The 22,798-nt window shown below is 35.8% G+C and overlaps 4 protein-coding genes, 1 long non-coding RNA gene and 1 pseudogene across 9 annotated transcripts in view; 3 read left to right on the plus strand and 3 right to left on the minus strand.

Moving 5' to 3' along the window:
- The window catches only part of Ptp69D (Protein tyrosine phosphatase 69D), a 35,113-nt gene extending 28,345 nt beyond the window's left edge, over positions 1 to 6,768 (plus strand). For all 5 annotated transcript variants that reach the window (XM_053762869.1, XM_053762867.1, XM_053762870.1 and 2 more), the window contains 3 exons: positions 56 to 201; positions 834 to 969; positions 1,710 to 6,768. In XM_053762869.1, the coding sequence (XP_053618844.1) occupies positions 56 to 201; positions 834 to 969; positions 1,710 to 1,781 (354 nt within the window). In that variant the 3' untranslated portion in view covers positions 1,782 to 6,768. The remainder of the gene's footprint in view (positions 1 to 55; positions 202 to 833; positions 970 to 1,709) is intronic.
- A 1,777-nt stretch (positions 6,769 to 8,545) lies between these two features.
- On the plus strand, positions 8,546 to 9,448 carry LOC128680189 (protein lethal(2)essential for life-like). The gene has a single exon (XM_053763121.2). The coding sequence runs from the start codon at positions 8,727 to 8,729 to the stop codon at positions 9,360 to 9,362; it is 636 nt and encodes a 211-aa protein (XP_053619096.1). The 5' UTR covers positions 8,546 to 8,726; the 3' UTR covers positions 9,363 to 9,448.
- A 589-nt stretch (positions 9,449 to 10,037) lies between these two features.
- Positions 10,038 to 14,941, minus strand: LOC128680191 (uncharacterized). The gene is made up of 4 exons (XR_008405826.2): positions 14,748 to 14,941; positions 12,442 to 12,666; positions 11,830 to 11,995; positions 10,038 to 10,969 (listed from the first exon to the last, which is right to left on the minus strand). It is a non-coding gene; the product is annotated as an uncharacterized LOC128680191 (long non-coding RNA).
- A 304-nt stretch (positions 14,942 to 15,245) lies between these two features.
- Positions 15,246 to 16,031, minus strand: LOC128680190 (protein lethal(2)essential for life-like). The gene has a single exon (XM_053763122.2). The coding sequence runs from the start codon at positions 15,909 to 15,911 to the stop codon at positions 15,378 to 15,380; it is 534 nt and encodes a 177-aa protein (XP_053619097.1). The 5' UTR covers positions 15,912 to 16,031; the 3' UTR covers positions 15,246 to 15,377.
- Positions 16,032 to 18,348: 2,317 nt separating this feature from the next.
- Positions 18,349 to 20,897, plus strand: LOC128680188 (protein ref(2)P-like). Its single transcript, XM_053763120.1, has 6 exons — positions 18,349 to 18,535; positions 18,621 to 18,796; positions 19,221 to 19,399; positions 19,570 to 19,758; positions 20,147 to 20,330; positions 20,758 to 20,897. The coding sequence occupies exons 1-6, from the start codon at positions 18,444 to 18,446 to the stop codon at positions 20,856 to 20,858; spliced, it is 921 nt and encodes a 306-aa protein (XP_053619095.1). The 5' UTR covers positions 18,349 to 18,443; the 3' UTR covers positions 20,859 to 20,897.
- A 701-nt stretch (positions 20,898 to 21,598) lies between these two features.
- LOC128680131 (major heat shock 70 kDa protein Ab-like) lies at positions 21,599 to 22,166 on the minus strand (annotated as a pseudogene).
- Between the last annotated feature and the right edge of the window lie 632 nt (positions 22,167 to 22,798).

A 22,798-nucleotide genomic window follows, 5' to 3' on the forward strand; every position in this document is an offset into this window, starting at 1 on the left:
TGCTGATCTAAGAAAGAAACAGCTGACATTCAAGATTCGAAATGTGAATTTCCAGAACGGCGAAACGACGACGGTGCGACAGCTGCAGTACCAGGGCTGGCCGACGGCGGCGGGCCACGTGCCCGAGGTGACCCGCGGACTGGCGGAGCTAGCGGACGCTGCGCTGCCGGCGCACGCGTGTCCCATGCTTGTGCACTGTCTGTGAGTATACTGGCCCTGGCCCGACGTCACCCGCCACTGGTCGATGTCTATGTTACAATAAAGAAACTCGTCAAGATTGTACAACTTGACGTTTTCAAATTAATAGTTATTTAATTACCTAAAATAAAATAATTAAAAAAACAAGATTAATTGTTATTAATGTTTCTTCTTTTTATAAGTTTTTTAATTTTTATATTATTAATTTTCTTTGAACTAGTTTCATTTTAGTTTGTATGTACTATTCTTATTAAAATTTTTGTTTATAAATAGTTAGAATTCGGAATCAAAATTATTATTTGTAAATAATAAATTTATAATATCTGAAAATATTTCTGTGATTGTACCATATTTACAAAAAGATCACATTTGACATCTGTCAGGCTATAGGGAGAACTGTCAAAAAATGTCTTCTTTTGTTAGTATTATTTCTTTATATAGTATTTTAATGGTGCAAAGTTTTTGTAGTTCTGATTTTGGATCAATAAATTTTGTGTGTCCTCCGTTACAAGGTAACATTTATGAATTTTGACGAAGTATATGACCTATTAAATTGGTTCTACTTTATATCCCCCAGTCGGGGCATAGAGCAAATAAATAAAAATTCAATAACGTGAAATAAAAACGTTATGTAGATACGGCACGGAGCGGTCGTCGCTGTTCGTGGCGCTGTGCACGCTGATCGTGCAGCTGCGCGCCGAGCGCCGCGCGGACGTGTGTAGTGTGGCTCGTGCGGTGCGCGCGCAGCGCGAGCGCTCCCTCGACACCTTCGTGAGTCTCATTCTTTGTTTATACCAGCGCTACGCTTCCGTCCTAGGTCATTGCTCGAGTAGATACAGCGTGAAAAGGTTACAAACTTTCGCATTTATAACATTAGTTGGGATGTAATATAATGTATTCTATAGGAATTTCTTCCGAGCGAGTCTACACCCGCGAAAGAAAGGTTGAGCTCCCTAGTAACTGCGATTTTCCTATAAAAATGTTAGTTATTTTTTAATTTATCTTGAAATAGAAGCGGTGGTGGTGTAATGGCCTGTGAATCGAAAGGTCCCAGGTTCGAATCCTACTCGTGCCACATGAGTTTGTATACCGATCTGACTCATTAGTTTTCATCACCACTTGCTTCCGGTGAAGGAAAACATCATGAGGAAATCTGCACACTGGTTGATTATTATTAACTTGTGTGTGAAATGCAGAAGGCAAATCACTCCATTAATAATACCAAGTGTGTTGGTTGTGTGTGTTTCATTCCACGTCACATCCAGCAATACAACTATGAAGATTCTTTTTTTATTACGGATATACAAAAAATAGGCGAAAAATCATTGCATTGATCAATTAAAGTGGCATTCGATTTCTTAGGTCTCGATATGTTTATAATTTTATTTTGAATATTTCCCCATTTTCGAATCACACATCAATAAGATCATGTGGTTTATAATCATTACTAAAAATTCCGGTCCTTTTTACTTAACAATAATCATTAATGCATTGAATAATCATGTCCACAGCTACAATACGAGTTCCTGCACCGTGCCATACTGAACTACGCGGAACTCCACAACCTTCTAGAGGACAGTTAAACTGCCGCCGGGAGGCGCTGCTCACTTCTCTACTACTCTATGGCGACCGCGAACACTCTGTGCTAATCTATGGTCTGTCATGTCTATTGGTGAATACCAATAGACATACTGGTGTCAGCTTTTGACTTCCAAGGTTGAGTTGCACCAGTAAACTTTGACCTGCGCTGACGTTTAGACATAAATGGCGTAATTGCGCGTTTCTGCGCAGATTAAAGTTAACGTCAAAGTTGACTGTGCAACCCACTCTCCATTCAGTTTTTGCCATTGCAATATGAAATCGAATGATCGAGATTGGTTGATAAGCACCCAATGTAGCCAGCCCTCATTTTCTACTATTTACAGACAAACTGTAAATGGTCATCGGTTAGCCATTTCATTAACAGTTTACTAATTCACATGTATAAATATTAATTTTAAGTTTAAAGTCAACTTCCGAATCGTTCTAAAGGATAATATTTGTGAATGTATCTCGATTTTTGTAATTAAATAAACAATTTCTGATAACATAATATGTGTATCAATATTCATTCAATAGTTTTAATGCATATATAGGGCTGGTGCATAACCACTGGGTTACAGTTGCGCGTGCGTTTCCTTTTTGTACGGAATTGTAGCTGGCTGCTTAGACGCAAACATTACAATTCCATACAATAAAGCGCACGCGTTACGCATAATTTGACTATAATCATTAAGTTCGCGATCGCCCAAAAATCTCGAATAAACAGTGTGTAGTTGTCAAATCCGGCCTATCTCATTGTCTGTGGTAACGCTGGACTGAACTGTCTGTTGTGTTATTTAGAACGTCATTTATCAAACTTATTTTTACACTGTGACTGAAATCAATAAGTTATTAGTTTTCGAAAATTGTTATTAAAATATTCTCTTTCGTATTGTTTCGATTTTTTTTAAATGTCTTTATTTGAATGACAGTTTAGTTATTTAAGATCTTATTAACACATCTATGTTGTACACAAGATTGGTACAAAAACTGTTTTATAATGCTCAAACATAAAATCATATACTTATTTTTAAAATATTTAAACATACAGTTCGCAACACAGTAGAAATTATAAGTATATGTTTATATGTAACCATCAATATTATCACACTAACATAGTGATAAGTGTAGATTTTGTATGTGCGTTTGTATTCTTCTATCGGCGAAACATTATTGGATGCCGTATATTTTCGAAAAGAAATATATATGAGAAATCACATCGCAAATACGTTTCATTTTTTTGTAACTATTTTTGTACAATAAAATATCCAATAATGATTCGCCAAAAATTTATATTTCTATACTCAGTTTTTGAGTCGCACGGAAACAAGGTCAATGCTTCTAATGTTTCCTCTCTCTCGCTCGTCCAAATATTGTATCACAAATTAAGTTGATTATAGAATGTTTAATTTGACATTTATTAACGACGGTGACAGACATATACCAGGTTTATCAATTTTTCCGAGTGACTCAAAAGTGGAATATATATAGTTATCGCTTTTCCATTCTTGACAATGTCACTAAAACAAGCTACGAACCCCGTTTTGGCTAGGGTGCTTTTTACGGATTATTTTACAAGTTTCCGTTATTGTACAAACGAGTGATCATTTCTTAGTTTTAAGCGTAATTTTTAGATAGGTACGTACAAGAATCCGCTTCGCTTTCATTCATACCGCCATATTGAAATCGCGAAACACTTTTATAAATTGTACTAGTTTCCATTTAGGTGGTTATTATTGGTCTTGACCGTTTTTTGGTTACTCCAGGTCAATGACCTTACTGACTAGCTAATTGGCATGTAGTATAGATAATAGATCTGTCATACTATTATGATATTTTATAATGACTTTTGGTATAATTACCAAACTGAAATCGTGTCCAAAGAGATGTGTAGGTATTATAATATCAATGATTAAATATAAATTTTAAATATCTACGTATTTATTTTGATATAAAAAGATTACGGCCATAGTATGTGCATTTGTATCCGATTTTTTTTTATTACTCAACTCTGAGGTTTTTATAAAGAACCGAAAAAGTTAGGCCAAAAATATGTAAAAAAAAATATACCCCAATGTTTAGCACAAATTTTTTGATGTGGTGCATACGTTTGGAAGTTGAGAATGTTGTATATACTTACTTATTGTGTATCGTAGCAGCATTGCGCGGAGTACTCATTTCGTGAATCACCAATTGTTGACAGCATTTTAATAAAACATAAACATTTATGTAAAGGAAAACAAATGGCCATATTGAATAAATATTGCAACATACGTAAAAAATATATGTTCATAGTTGGTGCTTTGCGAAGTCAATATTTTGCTCAACATCCATTAGAACTACATCAGTTTCGGTCGAGTGCACACGCGCTTCGGGCGCTTTTTGATGTATTTATATGTTTTATTTTTATTATATGAATCGAGACCGATATAGTCTTGAATGTACGACTGTCTACATATATCTATTGTAAGCTATGTAATTAGATTTTGTATGAGCTAAACAAAATATACAATATGTTGATGTTGGATTGAACGAGAGGTATGTGTTGTTGAGAGCGCTGTCCGTATGATTCTTTTATTAGTCTTGACCTCTTCAATATAATAGTAGTCGCAAGACCGCCTAAACGCCTTCGACTTAAAAATAGCAAATAAATCTTTCACTAAGTTTGCCTCATACAATATACTGAGTCACCATTTCTATAGGAACCTAAGATTTAGTATTCTCTGGATCAAGCACGAATAACTCCACTGACGTTCAAAACAAAATCACTGCCGCGATATACATATAATAGATTCATAACAAAACAAGAAAATATATCGAATTTTTGTAAACTATCTGAGGTATCACGACCTAATGCCGTTACAGTTATACGGACAGCGTAACTACAAGATAACGTAAAAAATATGGTCACCATAAAATTTGGGGGTGACTTGGGAGAGGGCTTGCATACTAGCGTGTAGAGGCTTCCGTTTTATAAGACCTGTTCATAATCTAGGCCTTCCCGAAAAAATATTTTTTTTCGTGTCTATTTTTTAAATTCTGTATCGCATTTTTTGTTCAGCATTGATGTCATTAACATTTCCCATTAAAAATATTAAGGCAAGCAATTCAAATGTACGTAATAATTATAATATAAAATTATTTGGTTTTATTCATGGCCGAATATTCAAAAGTATTTCATGTATTTTTTTTTTCTTCTATTTTTAACATATTTATGAGACAATTTAACGTTAGATGTGTCTAACGTTCAATTGTATCATAAATGTGACACGTTCACCATCGTCGTCACAGGCCTTACTGGTGTTGGGTGACCCATCACAGGTCCTACTCAGTGTGCTGTGCTCAGTACAATCAACCATACAAATATTTTTTGTACTATGTCAAATAACCTCACTCCGTTCAACTTTGACGTCAACTGAAACCTGCGCAAAGCAACGCTAAATTCATAATTTTATATCATAGTCGACAGCGCGCAGGTTAAAGTTAACGTCAAAGTAAAATCATCATAATAAACTCGCATCCAAATCCGTTGTGCAGTTTTATAGATCTAAGCATGCATACTTATGTATGCATTTTTTATTCGGCCGTGAATTATACTTTACTTACGAGTCAAAATATTGTCACAAGTATGATCTCCCCTGATTGTGTTCATTAGAGTCACGTATGCAAGCCCCGAGTGACTGACGTGTGTTTTTTAGCTTTTTGTATCGATATTAATTAATATTGTACCGTAGGAATGTTACGAGGTTTTTTATAAAACGTAGCTAGTAAGTTAGGTTAGGGAATATGACAATGGGGGATGCCGAGGGTGGATTTATATTTATAATATTAATCTAACAACATGATGATGAAACTTTATCTAAGAAAAATTACAATATTTGTGACAAATGTTTTAGGGTCTTAACACGTTGAGGGCTGTCAATTCGCGACGCATATTTTTTTTTCCCAAGAATGATAACACGGGAGTTTTCGTTTACAGTATTCAAGAAAATTAAACTGATTTGTCTTGAAACCATCAAATTTTATCTATATAAATCAAAATATAAATTTTGTGAATAAAATGGTCAGTAGACATCTCGTGTCGGCGTCCCCCGCAAGCCAAGATACAAATTGTGAAATCTGTTGTACGTCTCTGTATGTCATAAACTATTCACAGTTCATACTTGGCACTTTCATGACAAACGCTGTATGCCATACAAAACATACTTACAGATTTTAGTATTATTCTAAACTCGATTCTTGTTTTGCGTTGTCATATTGTTTTTAATATTAATAAATTAATGTATGTATTAATATCAAAATTAACTGGTTTCTATAAATGTTATGTTACAAAAAATATATATTTGTAATGTTCCTAAAATTCGTAGGAAAGATATTCCATCGCCTTTTTTCAGAAGATTCCATCGCCATTTTTTCGGAAAGATATTCCATCGCCATTTGCATTTTTCAGATCCAATAATAATATCTGCTCTTTGAATAAAAAAGGGGCAAACAGGTTTGAACTATGATGATGTAAAATCGAGTTTAGAATTTAAAAAATGTAACCGCTAATGCAGTAGACGCTTATTTATTTTAGGAACCCTATAAATTCCTTGTTTATCCTAATTTAATATTATTAGTTATATTAATATTCTCTATTGTACTTGCAAGAAATGAATGTTTAAACTGAATAAATACAAAAATCAATATGAAATCGTTCTTCAGCATACGTGATTGGAAATTATCTCTAGAAATATTTATTGGATATTGTAATATTATTTTTGAGCAAATAAATACAATTTCGGAATAACCTTTTGTGTAAATATTATAATAAGTAAACAGTTACGCGCAAGTAAAGCCTTTAAGTTATTTTCTTATTTTTTAATTTAATTAATCGTACATAAGTAATGGCGGTTGTAAAACTGATATTAATTTTATTATGTTTTATTTTGTAAATAGATATGCAGGTCATGTATAACAATATTTTTGAAAATATACCATTATTTAGAACACGTGTTTTATTTTTCAGATGCCTTTAGGAGGCTTCAATACAACCTGACACTATGATGACACCAGTTATTAGCTATAACTTAAACAACTTATTATATATGAATTAATTTTAAAACACTATGAACATTTTCATGGTATTTTTTGAAAAAGAAAAATATTTTTACTGTTCAGTACTGTCAGTTCGTTTTACAAAATGAAATAAGTCCAGTCCAGACGTCTTCTATCATAGATATACGGAGGGATTCTTTGGAAAAAACGTTTGTATAAAATCGAATACCTTGTAAATCCCTTGTGCATGACATCGCCTAAAACCCCTTGCACACGACCCAATTTTACGCCCAATTTTATTAGATTGACAATCAAATTGGGTCGTGTGGACGGAATATGAAATTCAAGGTCATTGGGTGGTCGGTATCGCTCGATTTGGGATTGCTCAGTCAAATACTGAAATGGGCGATATAATTGTGTACGTATGGACGGACGATCAGATTGTACCCAATTCAATCGGCAATCAGATTGTGTCGTGTGGAAGGGGTTTAAAGGAGCAAATGCAAAACCAACCGTCTATATTTTAGTCTCTCGTTGACAAAACGTGATTACTAAAGAAGTACTTTCATTACCCGAGCTACTGGAAATATTGTTTAATCGGTGCCCGAGCGGAAGGGTACAGTCATTCATAGCACTTTTATCGATTGGTGCATTCGAGTTAAAACTGTGAAGGTTCTAGCATGATTCTAGATTAGGTGATTCGCGTATAGAACAACATCGAAATGGTTGCGATGGTCAGTGATTTGGTTTCAGCTACTCTCTGCTAGATGGCGATAGCGGTCCACAAAAAAAAACAATTTTGTGCTTTTGTACATGTGGTATGTGGTAAATAAAAAGTAATGGATTTTAGTAAATAGAAAAAAAAATCGAATATTACTTACTTTTTATTTATATTTATTCATGTAATTACTAAACAAAGGTTAAAATTACCATGTTTTACTACTTACATAATTACCTCATACCATCTCATACTTCCGTATCCATAGGTACTAATATTGTGAAGAGAAAAGATTTATATTTTGTTATTTCGTTTTTAATGAATAAACTCAAAAACTGGACCGATTTTGATGAAGATTGTTAAAAATAGTTTAGGCTATTTTTTCAAATTATACTTAGTTTTACCCAAGTCGGGACGGGCCGCTCGTGACAAGTATAATAAATTAACCTCAAATTAAATGTAGCATAACATAAAATTAAAAATTACGCGAAATGGTACCTATGCATAGTGCAGAGACCACTCGCCAATGATATTCTTATCTATGGGTATACCTACTTAACACCATTTAACACTTATTAATTTTCAGTAGGTACCTAGTACAATCGTTAGCTAGCCAATCTGTAATGGGTTTCAAGGTAGATACCCATTACAGGTAGTAAGTTTGTATTACTAAAATGATGTCTACTTTGGTACAATCATTTATTGAGTTTATCAGTAACTAGATGTTGCTAGAGACTTCGCTCCCGTGGGAATTTTGAGATAAAATATAGCCTATAGCAATCTTGGACAATGTACCTTTTTAATGGTGAAATAATTTTTGAAATCGGTTCGGTAGTTTCACCGCCTCAAACATACAAACTCACAAACGCTTACGGGTATACATTATAAATAACAATGCATTCCACCTGAAATACAACAAAGAAAATGTTGACGTGGTCGCTCTGTGTGAAGACCACGTCTGCGCGTGCGTAGTACAATCTAGAAATATCTACTCGCCGCTAGATGTCGGGCCCAGTATATAAACACAGTGAGCGCGTAGTTTAAGCATCGAGTTGAAAAACCAAACGAACGAAACGCAGCACATCTTGTAATCGTGTCTTTCGAAATTTCGGAGTGAATTTCAAATATTAGTTACGAGAAAATCTGTGATTTTAAGTGAGTTGAGTGAGAAGAAAAGCATCTATTATCCACAATGAACGGAGGATTTAAATACATCTTTGCAGCTCTAATAATTGGAAACGCGTTTGCTGAAGAATGTCAAAAATCTCAAGAAAACGTAGGTAACAAACTTCTAGACCAGACATTTGGGATGGCACTGACTCCAAACGACATCCTGACCAACATTCTGTCACCGTTCCATCACTTCCAACCATTCCTATCTCCTTTCGCAATGCACGATTATTTCCGACCTTGGAGACAATTGGCTTCGCTGTCCAAAGACTTGGGATCCACGATCAAGTCTGATAAGGATAAGTTCCAAGTGAATTTGGATGTCCAGCACTTTTCGCCGGAGGAGATCTCAGTGAAAACCGCCGATGGGTATGTGGTGATTGAAGCGAAGCATGAAGAGAAGCAGGACGAACATGGCTTCGTGTCCAGGCAGTTTGTGAGAAAGTACACTTTGCCTGAAGGAGCTGAATCGGAGAATGTGGTGTCTGAATTGTCCAGCGATGGTATCTTGACGGTCACTGCGCCGAGGAAGGTGGTGGATGATAAGGGAGAAAGGGTGGTCCCTATCACGAAGACAGGGCCAGTTCGTCAGGAGCCGAAGAAGGAAGCCGAGGAAGGCTCGTGCCAAGCACCGGGGCAATCTTGTAATAAGAAGTAGATTACGGGTGTAGCTCGTAAACAATTAAGTTCCTAGTCGCGTTATGTATAAAGTAAACATTTACCTAAGACTGATTTAAATTTAATAAAAAAAAACATTTTTTTTAAATTTATTTGTTTTATTTCTAAAACTGTACAAAATTAAAGTGTGGTGAACTTAGAACGGGTGAGCCGTTCTAAGTTCACCACACTTTAATTTTGTGGCTCGATCTGCCAAACGATGATTTTTGGAGACCCATGGAATTAGTAGGTACCTACCGAGAACCTACTAATTCCATGTGGATACCACATTCGATTGACGGTTGACAAATTATTATTTATAAATAGCCCATTTTCCCTGTTGTCAGAGGTACATCACATATAAAAGCAATACATAATATTTTAATAGGTATCTGTAAAGTATGTACGTATATTTAGTAGAAAATATTTGAATATAAGAAATAGTTCATAGATTCAACCCTATATTCATTATATTCTATTATAGCTATGTAATGAAACATAAGTAATTTCCTAAAAAGTATATACTGAAAAAATGGCCAAGTTCTATTAAAGCAACATGAAGCTAGCATCGTGTTTTTTTTCTATTTGCTGATCTCACAAAATTGGTCTATAGCAAGTATGAATTAGAGAAAATCAGGGAAAAGAACTAATGAAACGTAAGTTTTCGTTGAAAGATTCAAATTGTTTATTTCAATGGAAAAGTTGTATTGTAACGTACATTTATTTGTTTGTTATTTAATATATCTGCGGTCACGACAGTGTCCCAAAGTGGTCCCAACCAACACGAGCCAAACAAAACGCTAAAAGGCACACATAACTTTATCGAGATTCTAGTTACTATGGTATTTTTACCGTTTCGCCGGTTTTTTGAACCCTCATCAGCCCCGATAAATAATAGAGATAAAATTTTGTACTTATACATGTTTAGTTTTTAGACGACCAATGTGTCAATATAATATGCATGGCCTAATACTATACGCACATGACTATTTTGTCAGAAATTTGTAAAATTAAACTAATTTTAGTTTTAATGCACTGATTAAAGATTACACTTACCACATTACCGATAAGTTGGGCTGGGCACTATACTTTATCGTTATATAATTAGTGTATACATATACACTCTTAAAAGATGTATTTATACCAGAAGGCCTACCATCAATACGATTTCAATGCAAGGCACCTAAAATGAATCGCATTCATAGAAAAAATTAAGTCGATGGTACGAATTTGCGATGCAGTTCAGTTTAGGTGGTAAAGTGGATCGCGTTAAGAGATGATGGTAAGCCCCTAGATATACTTGTAGTTGTAATGTACTTATGAGTCACCATCAAATAATCAACCAAAGTGCTGTACCCAATAGGTTCGTATAGGTACTTGGTGGATGTTGTACTTACTGCAAGGTCTCTCTCTAGTAAATAACACGCAAGTTTAGAGCGTCAAGGCAGATTTTATTTCTTATTCAGAGGTTTGAATGCAATATGATATCAGAAGATTAAAGCTCTTATCAAAAATTACATCATTGTCAAAATCTCATTACCCCTTTTCATCACTCATCTTGAAATTGTGTTTTTAAACTGTTTACAATGATAAGTATATAAAAACTCCCTGCAAAAAGAAGATAAATCGATCAAGTGCGAATCGAACTCGCGCAAAGAGCGTTCCGTACCGTGATTAAATACGCCACATTATATTTTTTTTTTCTTTTTCATCCATCTGTCTGTCATTTTAACCCACAGTAGTAGATATCAAAATAAAAATTCATTAACTAATAATACTTTACTTAAGTTACTAGTCCGTCTTTGCGTAACAGATTTTCAACTCAATTGATAAACACACAGGGCACAACACACCCAGAACCGTAGACAAATATTTGTCTTCAGAGCATTATAGATCAACAGAAACAGAAATAAAAATAATGATCACAAATACAAATATTTGTCTGCGCTACGAAACGAACCCAGGACTTCCAAATAGCGGACGAGTGTGGTGACCAGCATTACACTAAAATATTGTGCTAGTAAGTAACTACTGAATTCTGGTAGTATTGGTAGTACAGTCACCATGAAGCTATAGGTAAGACTGGAGTCAGTACCCCATAACAAATTGAACAAGGTACATATGTAAATTACTATCTCGTTCATGTGTACGCTGACGTCGTCATTTATGCTCATTGACGAGCATAATAATTATGCCTAGTCAATTTGATAGACATTGCCTTCTCATTTTGGGCATATCGTTGCGCGGGCATTTTTGATAGTTGGTCAATCGTGTACTCACCGTATAGGTACCTTAGTTATGTTTTACCTTTCAGGGCGCTAGAAGGAGAGGTCGGGCTACCGATGAAAAGGAAAAGGATATGAATATGTGCTTGTACTTTGGATCAACAAGTTCTTGGGTGTTCTGGTTACAGTCTTACGTACACTACATCACAGATTATATAATATATCTACATCCATGCTACTCACCAATAAGTAAACATATTAACGAAACTATACATGATAGCTTGCTCACTGCTGTTGTCGGACAGTTGCCCAATATACCAATCCCCATTATCATAATGAAGACAATTATATCAAAGATCGTAGCAATAGCGTAGACGTATAAAAAAGATAGAGTAGTCATAACATTATTCTGTAAAAATAAATATGTATTACTATATGCGTCCCGGGGTTTAGCTTCCATGGGAATTTCGGAACAAAAAGTATCCTATTAACGCAAAATGTACTGACCGATTGTTATCAAAAACAACAATATAACTTGGAATATTTGGGTATTACCACATGGGTAATTTTTATCCCGAAATTGGAGCGAAGCCCTAGAGCGCAACTAGTCCCAACTAATATTATAAATGCGAAAGTAAGTTTGTTCGTTTGTGACCTATACACGCTAATCTACTCAACTAATCTTCTTGAAATTTCGCATATATGTAATTAAGAGTATGGAGAAGGACACAGGGTAACTTTCATCCCGAAAAAATAACGGTTCCCGTGGAAAAACACTCGGGCGATGCCGCGAACAAAAGCTAGTATATTATATTTATCAAGTGATACTATTTATAGCATTGCAGATGTACTTACAATATAAATGCCGACGAGCAACACCAAACTGGCAACCCGTATTGAGATTTGGTAAATGATAATCAATAACAGTACTAAGATACTGTTAAATATCTTATATTGAGCGCATTTCTCTTTCTCACTGCCTGCGAAGCACGTGTATTGCGTGTAATTCTTGGTTTTATTTCCGACGGTGACTGAAAGGACCGTTCCTCTGCCATAGTCGGGGCCTATTACAGCACCCCACTGAAAAGTCATAATTAACTTGAAAACATACAGGATATTACAAAATATCTATTAGTCATACGACGTGGTAAGATACGATACCTTGGATAGGTCCTATATGCGATGTTTCAAGAAAATTAACACTTCTGGTACCTAAAGGCTTACCACAAAACATACAAATAGGTGACAATTTCCACGTGCTATCTCCTTTTCCCTTACTGTGTCCACGTCGTGTAAAAAAGAGAGAGCCTCTCTTTTTTACACGACGTGGACGTTTTGAGCGAACGCCAATGACGAGTGTTACGTATATTTTATGTTTCGTGGTAGCCCCCCATAAGTCAGTCGCGTCCACTGTTACGAATGCGAAAAAACCTCCATATAACATCCATTTTATTTATTTATTTATTTTTATTTATTTATTCACAACTCACATCTATCTTTAGAGGCTAACCCAATTCGATAGTGTAGCTTACAGAAAAAAATTAATGATAGACGTATTTAATTGTACCCTGAGTGAATTCACGCGTACCTATACGTCATTATAGCCACAACATTTAGTGTGCGCAAGGCGCGCGTCAGCGGAGCCTCCCTTAGATGTGTTAGGTAATATCAACTTGAAAGGGGTTTGAAGATTTTACTATGGAGCGTGGCATACCTACTGCCGCCATTTTGATTTTTTTTCAAAATCGCGGCCAGCCATGAAACTTTTATAAATCGATAGCTGACATTAATGCCAACAAAAAATATTAATTCAATGACCTTCATAAAGTGTCAGGTTTCCGAGAAAATAACCGTCAAAGTTGATCACGTGATTTTTTTTTTAATAGCGACTATAATCCCATCTATTTGGTATAACAATGTGTAAACATACACAAAATATTCTAATAGGTATAGATAATATTAATAATAAAACATAGATAACTATGCCTCATGATATTTCTACATGTTGCGGCTACTATGTACTTAATAAGAATATTTCATACTACGACAAAAAAGTCAATGGTGACGTACTGTTCATTAGGTATTGTTTTAGGTGTTATATATAACAAGAAAAAAGATTATATATTGTATTATTCTAATGTGCAAGCGAGACGGAAGGGGGGGGGCACCTTTATACCCCCGACCGCTGCACTCAGTTTGCTACCTGTGTTATTTCTATGCGGGAGTAAACGCCTGTGCGAGTTATTCGTTATTTAGTATTTGTATTGATATTATGAATGTGATTTTTGTGTTTGTAGTCTCAAAAGTGTTTAAATTGTGTATACTAAAAGCATGATGCCTTAAAATGTTTATCGGGCAATAAAAATACTGTTCCTAAACTGTACTTTTAATTTTTTTCCCTTTTGTGCCAATGTAAAAAGAAATCCAGGTTTATATAACTATTTTCGCAAAGAGAAATTGTAGTAGGTAACCATAAAACTATGCCACAATATAAATGTAAAGAGAATTTTTAATTTTATGATTATTCCTATAAGAGGTACCTATTACTTTTATTTACCCTATAATGTCAAATGTCATATTAAATCAAATGACGATACTGCACTCACACATAGATGGTCACAAAATATGTTATTAAGTTGAAAAATCCAGATCCCATTATATCCAGATACAATGCAACATACATATTTGTTCTAAAAGTTATTTTTTTTAACATCTTGATTCATCAGAACACATACCCTTGCTTATAATTATGGATGTCACGTGATCAACTTTGACGGTTATTATCTCAGAAACCTGACACTTTACGAGGGTCATTGTTTTAATATTTTTTGTTGGTATTAATGTCAGCTATCGATTTATATACGTTTCATGGCTGGCCGCGATTTTGAAAAAAAATCAAAATGGCGGCAGTAGGTATGCCACAAATCTTCAAACCCTTTTCTCATAAAAGATTTACCAAGGTAACTTATCATGTAACACTTTATATATAGGCCCGGGAGGGGCGCTTTTTAGGCTACTTATTTGACAGTCGATGCTTTGAAAATCAATTGTAATTTTCAATCATTATTATTATACTATATTATTATATTATACATACACATAACAATTAAAAAAATCGGGTCTGAATTTTGCTGGATCTAAAACGACAGGGAAAAACTTACGATCATATAGTAAACTGCTATAATACCACATCCATATTTCAAAGGTATGAAAAAACAACATGAATTTACGTAGGGTAGCTTATCAAAAAACGACTCCATCCAATGTAAAGCGTAATAAATAAATACTTATAACAATGTAAGAACAATAAAAATGTAATTCAGTGACGGTTCAAGTAGTCTCAATCGGAAAATTGGCATATGTAAACGTAGATCAAAGACAAAACCATAGATTCGTGTAAGAAGATGAAGGGCCGCGTATGGATTTAGAAAGAGTCCCGCGCGCGCGGGATTTTATTTTATGAATACAATTGTTATCCTAGTCTTGTGTTAGGTATAAAAAGTAAACCAATAAGAATACATATCTACCTATGAGCAATTTTTTTTTGCCTCTGCTAGTTAGCTCCGGTAGGCTAGGAGATATAGGTAGGTACTGTTATTGAGGGTAGTCCTATTCTAACCACAATAAAAAGGTAGGTACTTGAAAGTAAAAACAAGCCGTTAATTTTAATTTAAAACATTTATTAAAATAATTCAGTCTTAACTTGAATAGGTACATTTACACAAAAATCATTTGTAAACAAAAGGGAAATGCGCTATCACAAATACAATCATCCACCATCACACAGAGATTCACTTTTGGCTGCCGTTGGCCTGAGACGTCTGGTCCTTAATCTCCTTCCTCACTGGTCCTGTCTGCGAGATCGGCACAGTCCTTTCGTTTTTCAAAGCTGGGGCCACGCGTGGGGCGACGATGGTCAGTACTCCGTCAGATGATAGCCTCGATTCTACTGTCTCGGGGTTGCAGCCTTCAGGCAGAGCGTAACGACGAGAAAACTGCCTTGAAATGTACCCGTGTTCGTCTTTCTTCTCCTCGTGCTTGCCTTCAATAACAACATATCCATCCGCAGTCTTCACCGAGATTTCTTCAGGCGCGAAGTGCTGAACATCCAAATTAACTTGGAATTTGTCTTTGTCGGATTTGATGGTGGATCCGAAGTCCCTCGCCGCCGCAGCCAGTTGACGCCAGGGTCGGTAGTAGTCCCTCGACAGCATGGGGGCCACAGCAGCCGTCAACAAGTCGTCTGGAGTCAGCGCCAACCCGAAATCTTGGTCGATGAGACGGTGAGGGTGCTCGTAGCCCATGATGAATGGTAGCAGAGACATGTTGCTTGATTTCAGTTGTAGTTGTCGTAAATAACTTCGAAAATCACTTGCGAGTTCGCAGTGCGTTTGCACCGAATTGCTTCGATTAGAGCTTGTTCTGAAATAACTTGATGGAATGCCGGCCGGCGAGTTTATATACGCGGCGAACGCGACATCTAGCGGCGAGTAGAATTATCTAGAAACATCGCGAAGTGGGTGTGTTTGTGTGCGTAGACAGCTGTTTATTGATCGACAGTATCACGGAACATAGAAAGAGAAAGAGTTTATGGATGGAGTTTGCATATCTTATTTTTTTACTTACATTTTTAGTAGTTGTTTGTTGAAATATTTTGACAAAATATAGGTATTATACAAAAACTTGGAAGAAGGTAAATATGCTTAATAAACGTTTTATCGGCAGGTAAAAAGGTGGCAGGCAGTCAGGTGAATATTAATTCAAACAAATTCATTTGAATACCACCAACCATGCTCACCAATAATATTGGATTAGATCAATACAGAAATAAGTATTACAACATACTTATTTAAATTACACTATAATCAAATCATTTTATCATCTACCATCTATATTTAAGAATAAAATTGATAAGTAACTAAATAAATAATATCTATATACTATGGTTTGTAATAATTTTGCAAACTCTAAATGATTCTAAGCTCTGCGATGTCGTTTCTCGCTGGCTCCGTCCAAATACGAGAACATTCTACAATAGACAGGATTTCTCGAAAGTTCGCGGTCAATCCATGCATTGCATTGTCTGTCTGTCTACGTAGCAAATAGCTGTTTATATTGTTATCATTTACCAGAAAGTAGTGGCACTTTCTGCGGGGCGACATCGTATGGTTGAGGGATTTATTTTTGCATCATTTTTTGTGATGTAGGTACTTACCTAATGAAGCGTTTTTTTTTATTTTCTATATACAGATTAGGTACAGTTACTATGCATTCCGAAAGTTTCTTAGGCTGTGGTAGGTATTAGGCATGGAATTAGTAGGTAGTAGGTATACCATATTTAAATCCATGGTATTAGGTGTAGTGTAGACAGGTAGATCATCCGAAAACCAACAGACGCAAACTGATTATTTAAGTACAGTTTTATAGTAACTTCACTCCATCCGCGATATACCTATTGTATGAACCATGTGTGAAAACTTCTAAAATTACTGTCACTTTGGAAGTTTTCGCGAATATTTCTCGAAACATTTAAAGTTATGGAATCTTTCGGTAATTTTATAATTGTATCACGTAGTCCCCAGACTAGATCAAACCGCAGAAACTAATCTAGCGACTCACACTGGTTTCAGTTTAAACCTAAGTAAGTAGGTATGTATGCCCATGTATGATACAGAGAATTAATTAGGTTACCTACTTATGAATGGTGAGAGCCGATCTGCCATTTCAGTCAGATGCTAATGATATGAATTTTGGTTTTTTTTTATTCACACCAATATCAACTCACGAATGACAGTTCTACTAATAGAATTAAAAACTAGTTGAATAGCTTGCGAATAGTTAGGTATTCCCTATAACAAATGCATCAAACAAAATGCCGTCCTCGAAGTTTTTCATATACTTGATGGCGGGAAACTAATTGGATGATTACAACAGGTAGAAACAGACTTAGCAATGGGACACAAATTGGCTGAATAAATTATAACATATCCTCAGAATACAGAAAATGATGAATGTTGTGTTGTGGTGGTTCCGAAATGCAAGTACAACCTAGTTTGTAGTTTTTGTTGTTTGTTATTCAAATTCAAATCATTTATTCAGAAATTAGACCTTCACAGGCACTTTTTCACGTCAATTTTTATATTAAATAGTTATTTCTCACAAGCTACAAACTACTGGCGTACTTAATACAAAAGTATACTGAGTATACATAAAAAAAAATATACGTGAAATCGTGAAATGAATGGAGGTCTAATATATGAAACAATTTGATCGATTTGATGATAATGCTATTCTAGCCTTAAAACTTTATGTGGGTAGTTCATAGAGCTTCACAGACTATTTACCTACTTACGTACCTATTTTTATTATTTAAAAACAGGTTTGTTGCTTTGTTTGTTTTAGAAATTAATGAATTAAGTAAGTTATTTGTGTACATTACACTTCTGAATAAATGGGGGCTATTAGTGTAGTGTATTTAGTGCTACTCTAAACTAAAAAAAACTGGGCAGCCCCGTAGAATAGAAGAATAGAATATAATAAAAACAAAGATTAAATTAATTTGATTAGGTAGCAATGTAATTAACCTTATAAATTTTATATATGTATATAAAACAACACTTATGTAGGTATAAATGTTTTGTAATTTCTGTTCCGTGTTTTGTTTGTACATTTTTTTTTCACTTGGCTGTACGAGTAAAGATATCATAGTTTTACAAAAATGTTTGACGTTACATTAGTCAGTCCAGTCTGTCAGACTGATTTTTTTTGTTTGTTTACCTACTTCTAAGGTTTACTTTGATCAAGTGATAGTCAAATGAAATCAAACAAAATCCTTTAGAAATCCCAAAGGAATAAAAATGGTCAATTATTGTTGTGTGAGTGGTTGCGGCCGGAACAGCCGTAATAGCAAACAATTAAATTTTTACAGTCTTCCAAGAGAACGCTCACGGTACCGGTTTTTTAATTTTTCTCTGGTTCTTTTTTTAACGATTTTATGCTACATCATCTCAACAATTATTTTACTTCTTTTGTAGACAAAAAGTATGGTTCCAAGCAGCCGGCAGGGAGGATTTGTTAGAAAAAAGTCAAGATAAACCGCGCTATCGATTCTGTTCTCGCCATTTTGAGCCCAGCTGCATCAAATTTAAACATCTGAAGGTGGACGCGGTGCCCACTTTGCGTTTACCTGGTTCCAACAATGAAAATAAGTGTTAGTATCTTTAGATTACGTTTATGTGTGATTATATTCTTCACTTCAAAAGACACGATAGATAAACCATTGTCTGAACAGGTTCATTAGGTTGACGTTGACACATGTTTACTCACCTAACATAAAACCAGACTGGATATTGTATATACTCGATATTTTTGGATATGTACCTGTAGTACAGTATATAATACAGGTATTTTGTAACAACACCTGTATATTACCTCTTTTAAAATAGCTCTTAACCTGGGGGGCTACCATGAAACATAAAACATGTAGGATGTTATTGCGTCTACATATTCTGTCTTTTTTTTACAAGAAGCATACACATTATGGGAAAAAGAGACAGCATGTGGATCTTAGTAACATGTTAGTTTGTAGGCATTCTTAACTCATTTTTGACTTCAAAGCTGTTGTTTGTTTTCAGTGGACTCCGATGGAGTGTTAGAGCATGATGATGTTGTGTGCAACAACTGTAAAGACGCCATCTTGGGCTTTAGGTACAAATGTGTCATATGCCCTGACTACGACCTCTGTTCTGTTTGCGAGACAGTCCAGACTCACTCTGAACATTACATGCTGAGGATCTCACGGCCCATTGAAAACGTAAGTGCTACTATAATATAATTCAATCATGAAAATATAAAAAGTTGTAGTATAAAAGTAACAAGCATGTAAACTCCTTCCATTTAGCTCAGTCCCTTGCTTCATTCAAAACTCCTTTTTAAACTTTATTTCTTTGACACATTTTTGTAAAAGAATAATATGTTTTTCAGGAAACAACAGAGAAGTTGCTGAAGAAGCTGAAGAACATATTGGCAGATTCATGTGAGATCAGCAGTGATGATGAACCGATAACGAAATACAAGAGAAACTATGATAGCGGAGTGGATTTGTCGGAGGATCTCAAATACAAGATTAGAAAAGAAGTCACCAGGGCATTGTCTTCCAAGAAAAAGATAAAGGTGGGATTGAGTAATCTTTATTTTTATGTTTGATTATCATCACTTTCTTTATTTGTGACTTTGTTTTACTATGTGCTGTTATATAACACTACATAGAAAAACAAAACACTTCCCGCTGCCTGTCCCTATGTATGCTTAGATCTTTTAAACTATGCAACTGTTCTTGATTGATTCAACTGATTTTGCAAAACTTCCCATTTTTCACTGACTGTGTTCTATGTTCCAGTGTATATATTTTTAAAATTACCAAAATTTTTATTTCTGTCATTTTTTATTGCAATAAGTGCTTCATGTTATCATCCTAAACCAACATGGCTAGTATGCTGGCAGCAATTTTAACTTGTACATATATATTACTCAATTTCACAAATAAATAAAAAAACTCCAGGTCAAGACTGGTAAGAAGCGGGAGTCGGAGTCAAGTAGACCAGTGAAGAGACAGTGCAGGACAACAGAATCTGATGATGAGGGGGGTTGGCCGGAGATGGTGTTTGTTGATGAGGAAGTTCCTGAAGTGAAGACCGAGCAGCATGAGGCCCAGCCCGGGACCTCTGCACAGGGCATACAGACAGGTACAGATGATAATCCTAACTAATCCCACTAAAATTATAAAGTTTGTGAGTATGTTTGTTACGTCTTCACAACTATATGGCTGGGCCTATATTTATGAATATTGGTAGTGAGGTTACTATTCTGAGATGAAAGGTGTCTCCGTACTTTAACCACATGTATGCAAAATTTGTAAATGTATACTTTATGCTACAATTAATATTATTATCATATTAGCTGCGCTCCGGGGCTTCGCTTCCGTGGGAATTTCGGGATAAAAAGTACCTTATGTGTTACTCCAGGCTATATTCTACCCATTTACGAAATTTCGAACAATCTGTCCAGTAGATATCGCGTGAAAGAAACAAACATACATACCCATACATCCTCACAAACATCGCATTTATAACATCTATTAAAGTAGGACTTAAATGTAATACTTTTTTTCAGACGTGAGTATGGAGCAGCCGTTGATACACGTGAAAATAAGCGAAGATTTCAATGACCTCATGATTGAGGTTCCTGAGCAATCTATGTATAAATATAGTTAGCAATAAATACATTTAAAAAATCTGGTTTTTATTTCTATGTCCGGTTTTGCTTTTTTTATTGCAGGAGTATTTTTATAAAGGAAGAAAACCTTTGCTCTCAATGGTCTACTAATGTATTTTTTTTTTATTATGGGAGTGTATTACATACTACAAACGATGATTATTCAAGTCACCTAGGGTCACCATGTCACCAGGGCATAGTCGCCGCCAGTAAACTATTGATGGTATTGGAGATTTCCTATGGTCATATTGAAGATATTTTTTCAATGATTGTAAATGTGTGTTGTGTTTAGGTATTCCCACGGAGTATTCCATTGCTTACTAATGTGTTTTATTTAGGTGGGTAAGTATATTTGTTAGAAAATAAATGATACAAATAAATATAAATATAAATATATTAGGACAAATCACACAGATTGAGCTAGCCCCAAAGTAAGTTCGAGACTTGTGTTATGGGATACTAGCTCAACGATACTATATTTTATGACAAATACATATATAGATAAACATCCAAGACCCGGGCCAATCAGGAAAAGATCATTTTCCATCATGACCCGACCGGGGATCGAACCCGGGACCTCTCGGTTCAGTGGCAAGAACCTTACCACTGCGCCATCGACGTCGTGTGATTTGTCCTAATATATTTATATATTTATATTTATATTTATATATTTATACAAATAAATAAACCTTTTTTTTATTTCTTAAACTATAAATATTTGCAACAGTTTTGTTAGTTCTTAATTATCAGTCTTTGACTTTGACACAGGATAATTGTTAAAACTAGATTGGTTTGAGAATCTAATCCACTTCTTCCACCGTTGGTCCGTCGTATCCTTGGTTCTGATACTGCTGGTAGCCCGGCATCCCACCAGGCGTTCCTCCCGAATTCCCCCTGGCATGCCGCTTCCCGCTGCCGAGCCTCCGCCGTGCATCTTGGTGATGATGGGTGAGCAGACCCGCTGCAGCTCCTTGAGCCTGTGCTCGTACTCCTCTTGGTCAGCCAGCGAGTTGTTGTCGAGCCAGCGCATGTGCGATGTTCTTGCTGCGGCCCGTGCTGTTCTCCTTGGCGGATACGTTGAGGATGCCATTCGCGTCCATGTGGAACGTCACGTCGATCTTGGGCACGCCGCGCGGCGCCGGTGGGATGCCGGTGAGGTCGTACGTGCCCAGCAGGTTGTTGTCCTTGGTCATCGCGCGCTCGCCCTCGTAGCGGGCCCGCGGGCTGGTTGTCCGAGTATGTGGTGGTGGTAAGGTCTGCGATTGTTTGCATGGGATCTTGGAGTTGCGGTCTATGATCTTGGTCATGACGCCGCCAGCAGTCTCGATGTCGAGCGACAGCGGCGCCACATCCACCAGCAGCACGTCCTGGATGCGCGTGTCGGTGGAGCCGCTCAGGATCAGCTCAAGCTCAGGAAGCGGCATGCCAGGGGGAATGTCGGGAGGAACGCCTGGTGGGATGCCGGGCTACCAGCACTATCAAAACCAAGGAGGATATGGCGGACCCACAATAGAAGAAATTGATTAGGAGTCATAAAAATTATTGTACCTATAGTCTATTAATGTAAAAATTTTGACAAAAAGATTATAAGACTGATTAAGCTAGGCATGTAAGTTATAATTTTGAAAATAAGGTGTTAATTTGTTTTTATTATCTCTTTAAAAATATGATTTCGTTGTTTGATTCCCTACCTATCCGAGCTCTATTGAACATCGCTTTTATTTACATCCGCGCGCCGGGTTCTTTTTAAATCTACAGTTCACAATATTAGCCTCAGTCCTAGAATAAATAGATAAAAAGCAAAATCTCTCTTTTTATTTTAGTTTTTGTATTGTGAAAATCTCTAGAAGAAAAGCCCATATTCGGTGAGATTTTATTCATAGGTATTCCTATTCCAATTTATATCTCAGCATAGCAACCTGCATAAAAAAGTAATACG

The sequence above is a fragment of the Plodia interpunctella genome, chromosome 23 (genome assembly GCF_027563975.2).
Source record: "Plodia interpunctella isolate USDA-ARS_2022_Savannah chromosome 23, ilPloInte3.2, whole genome shotgun sequence".
NCBI lineage: Eukaryota > Metazoa > Arthropoda > Insecta > Lepidoptera > Pyralidae > Plodia > Plodia interpunctella.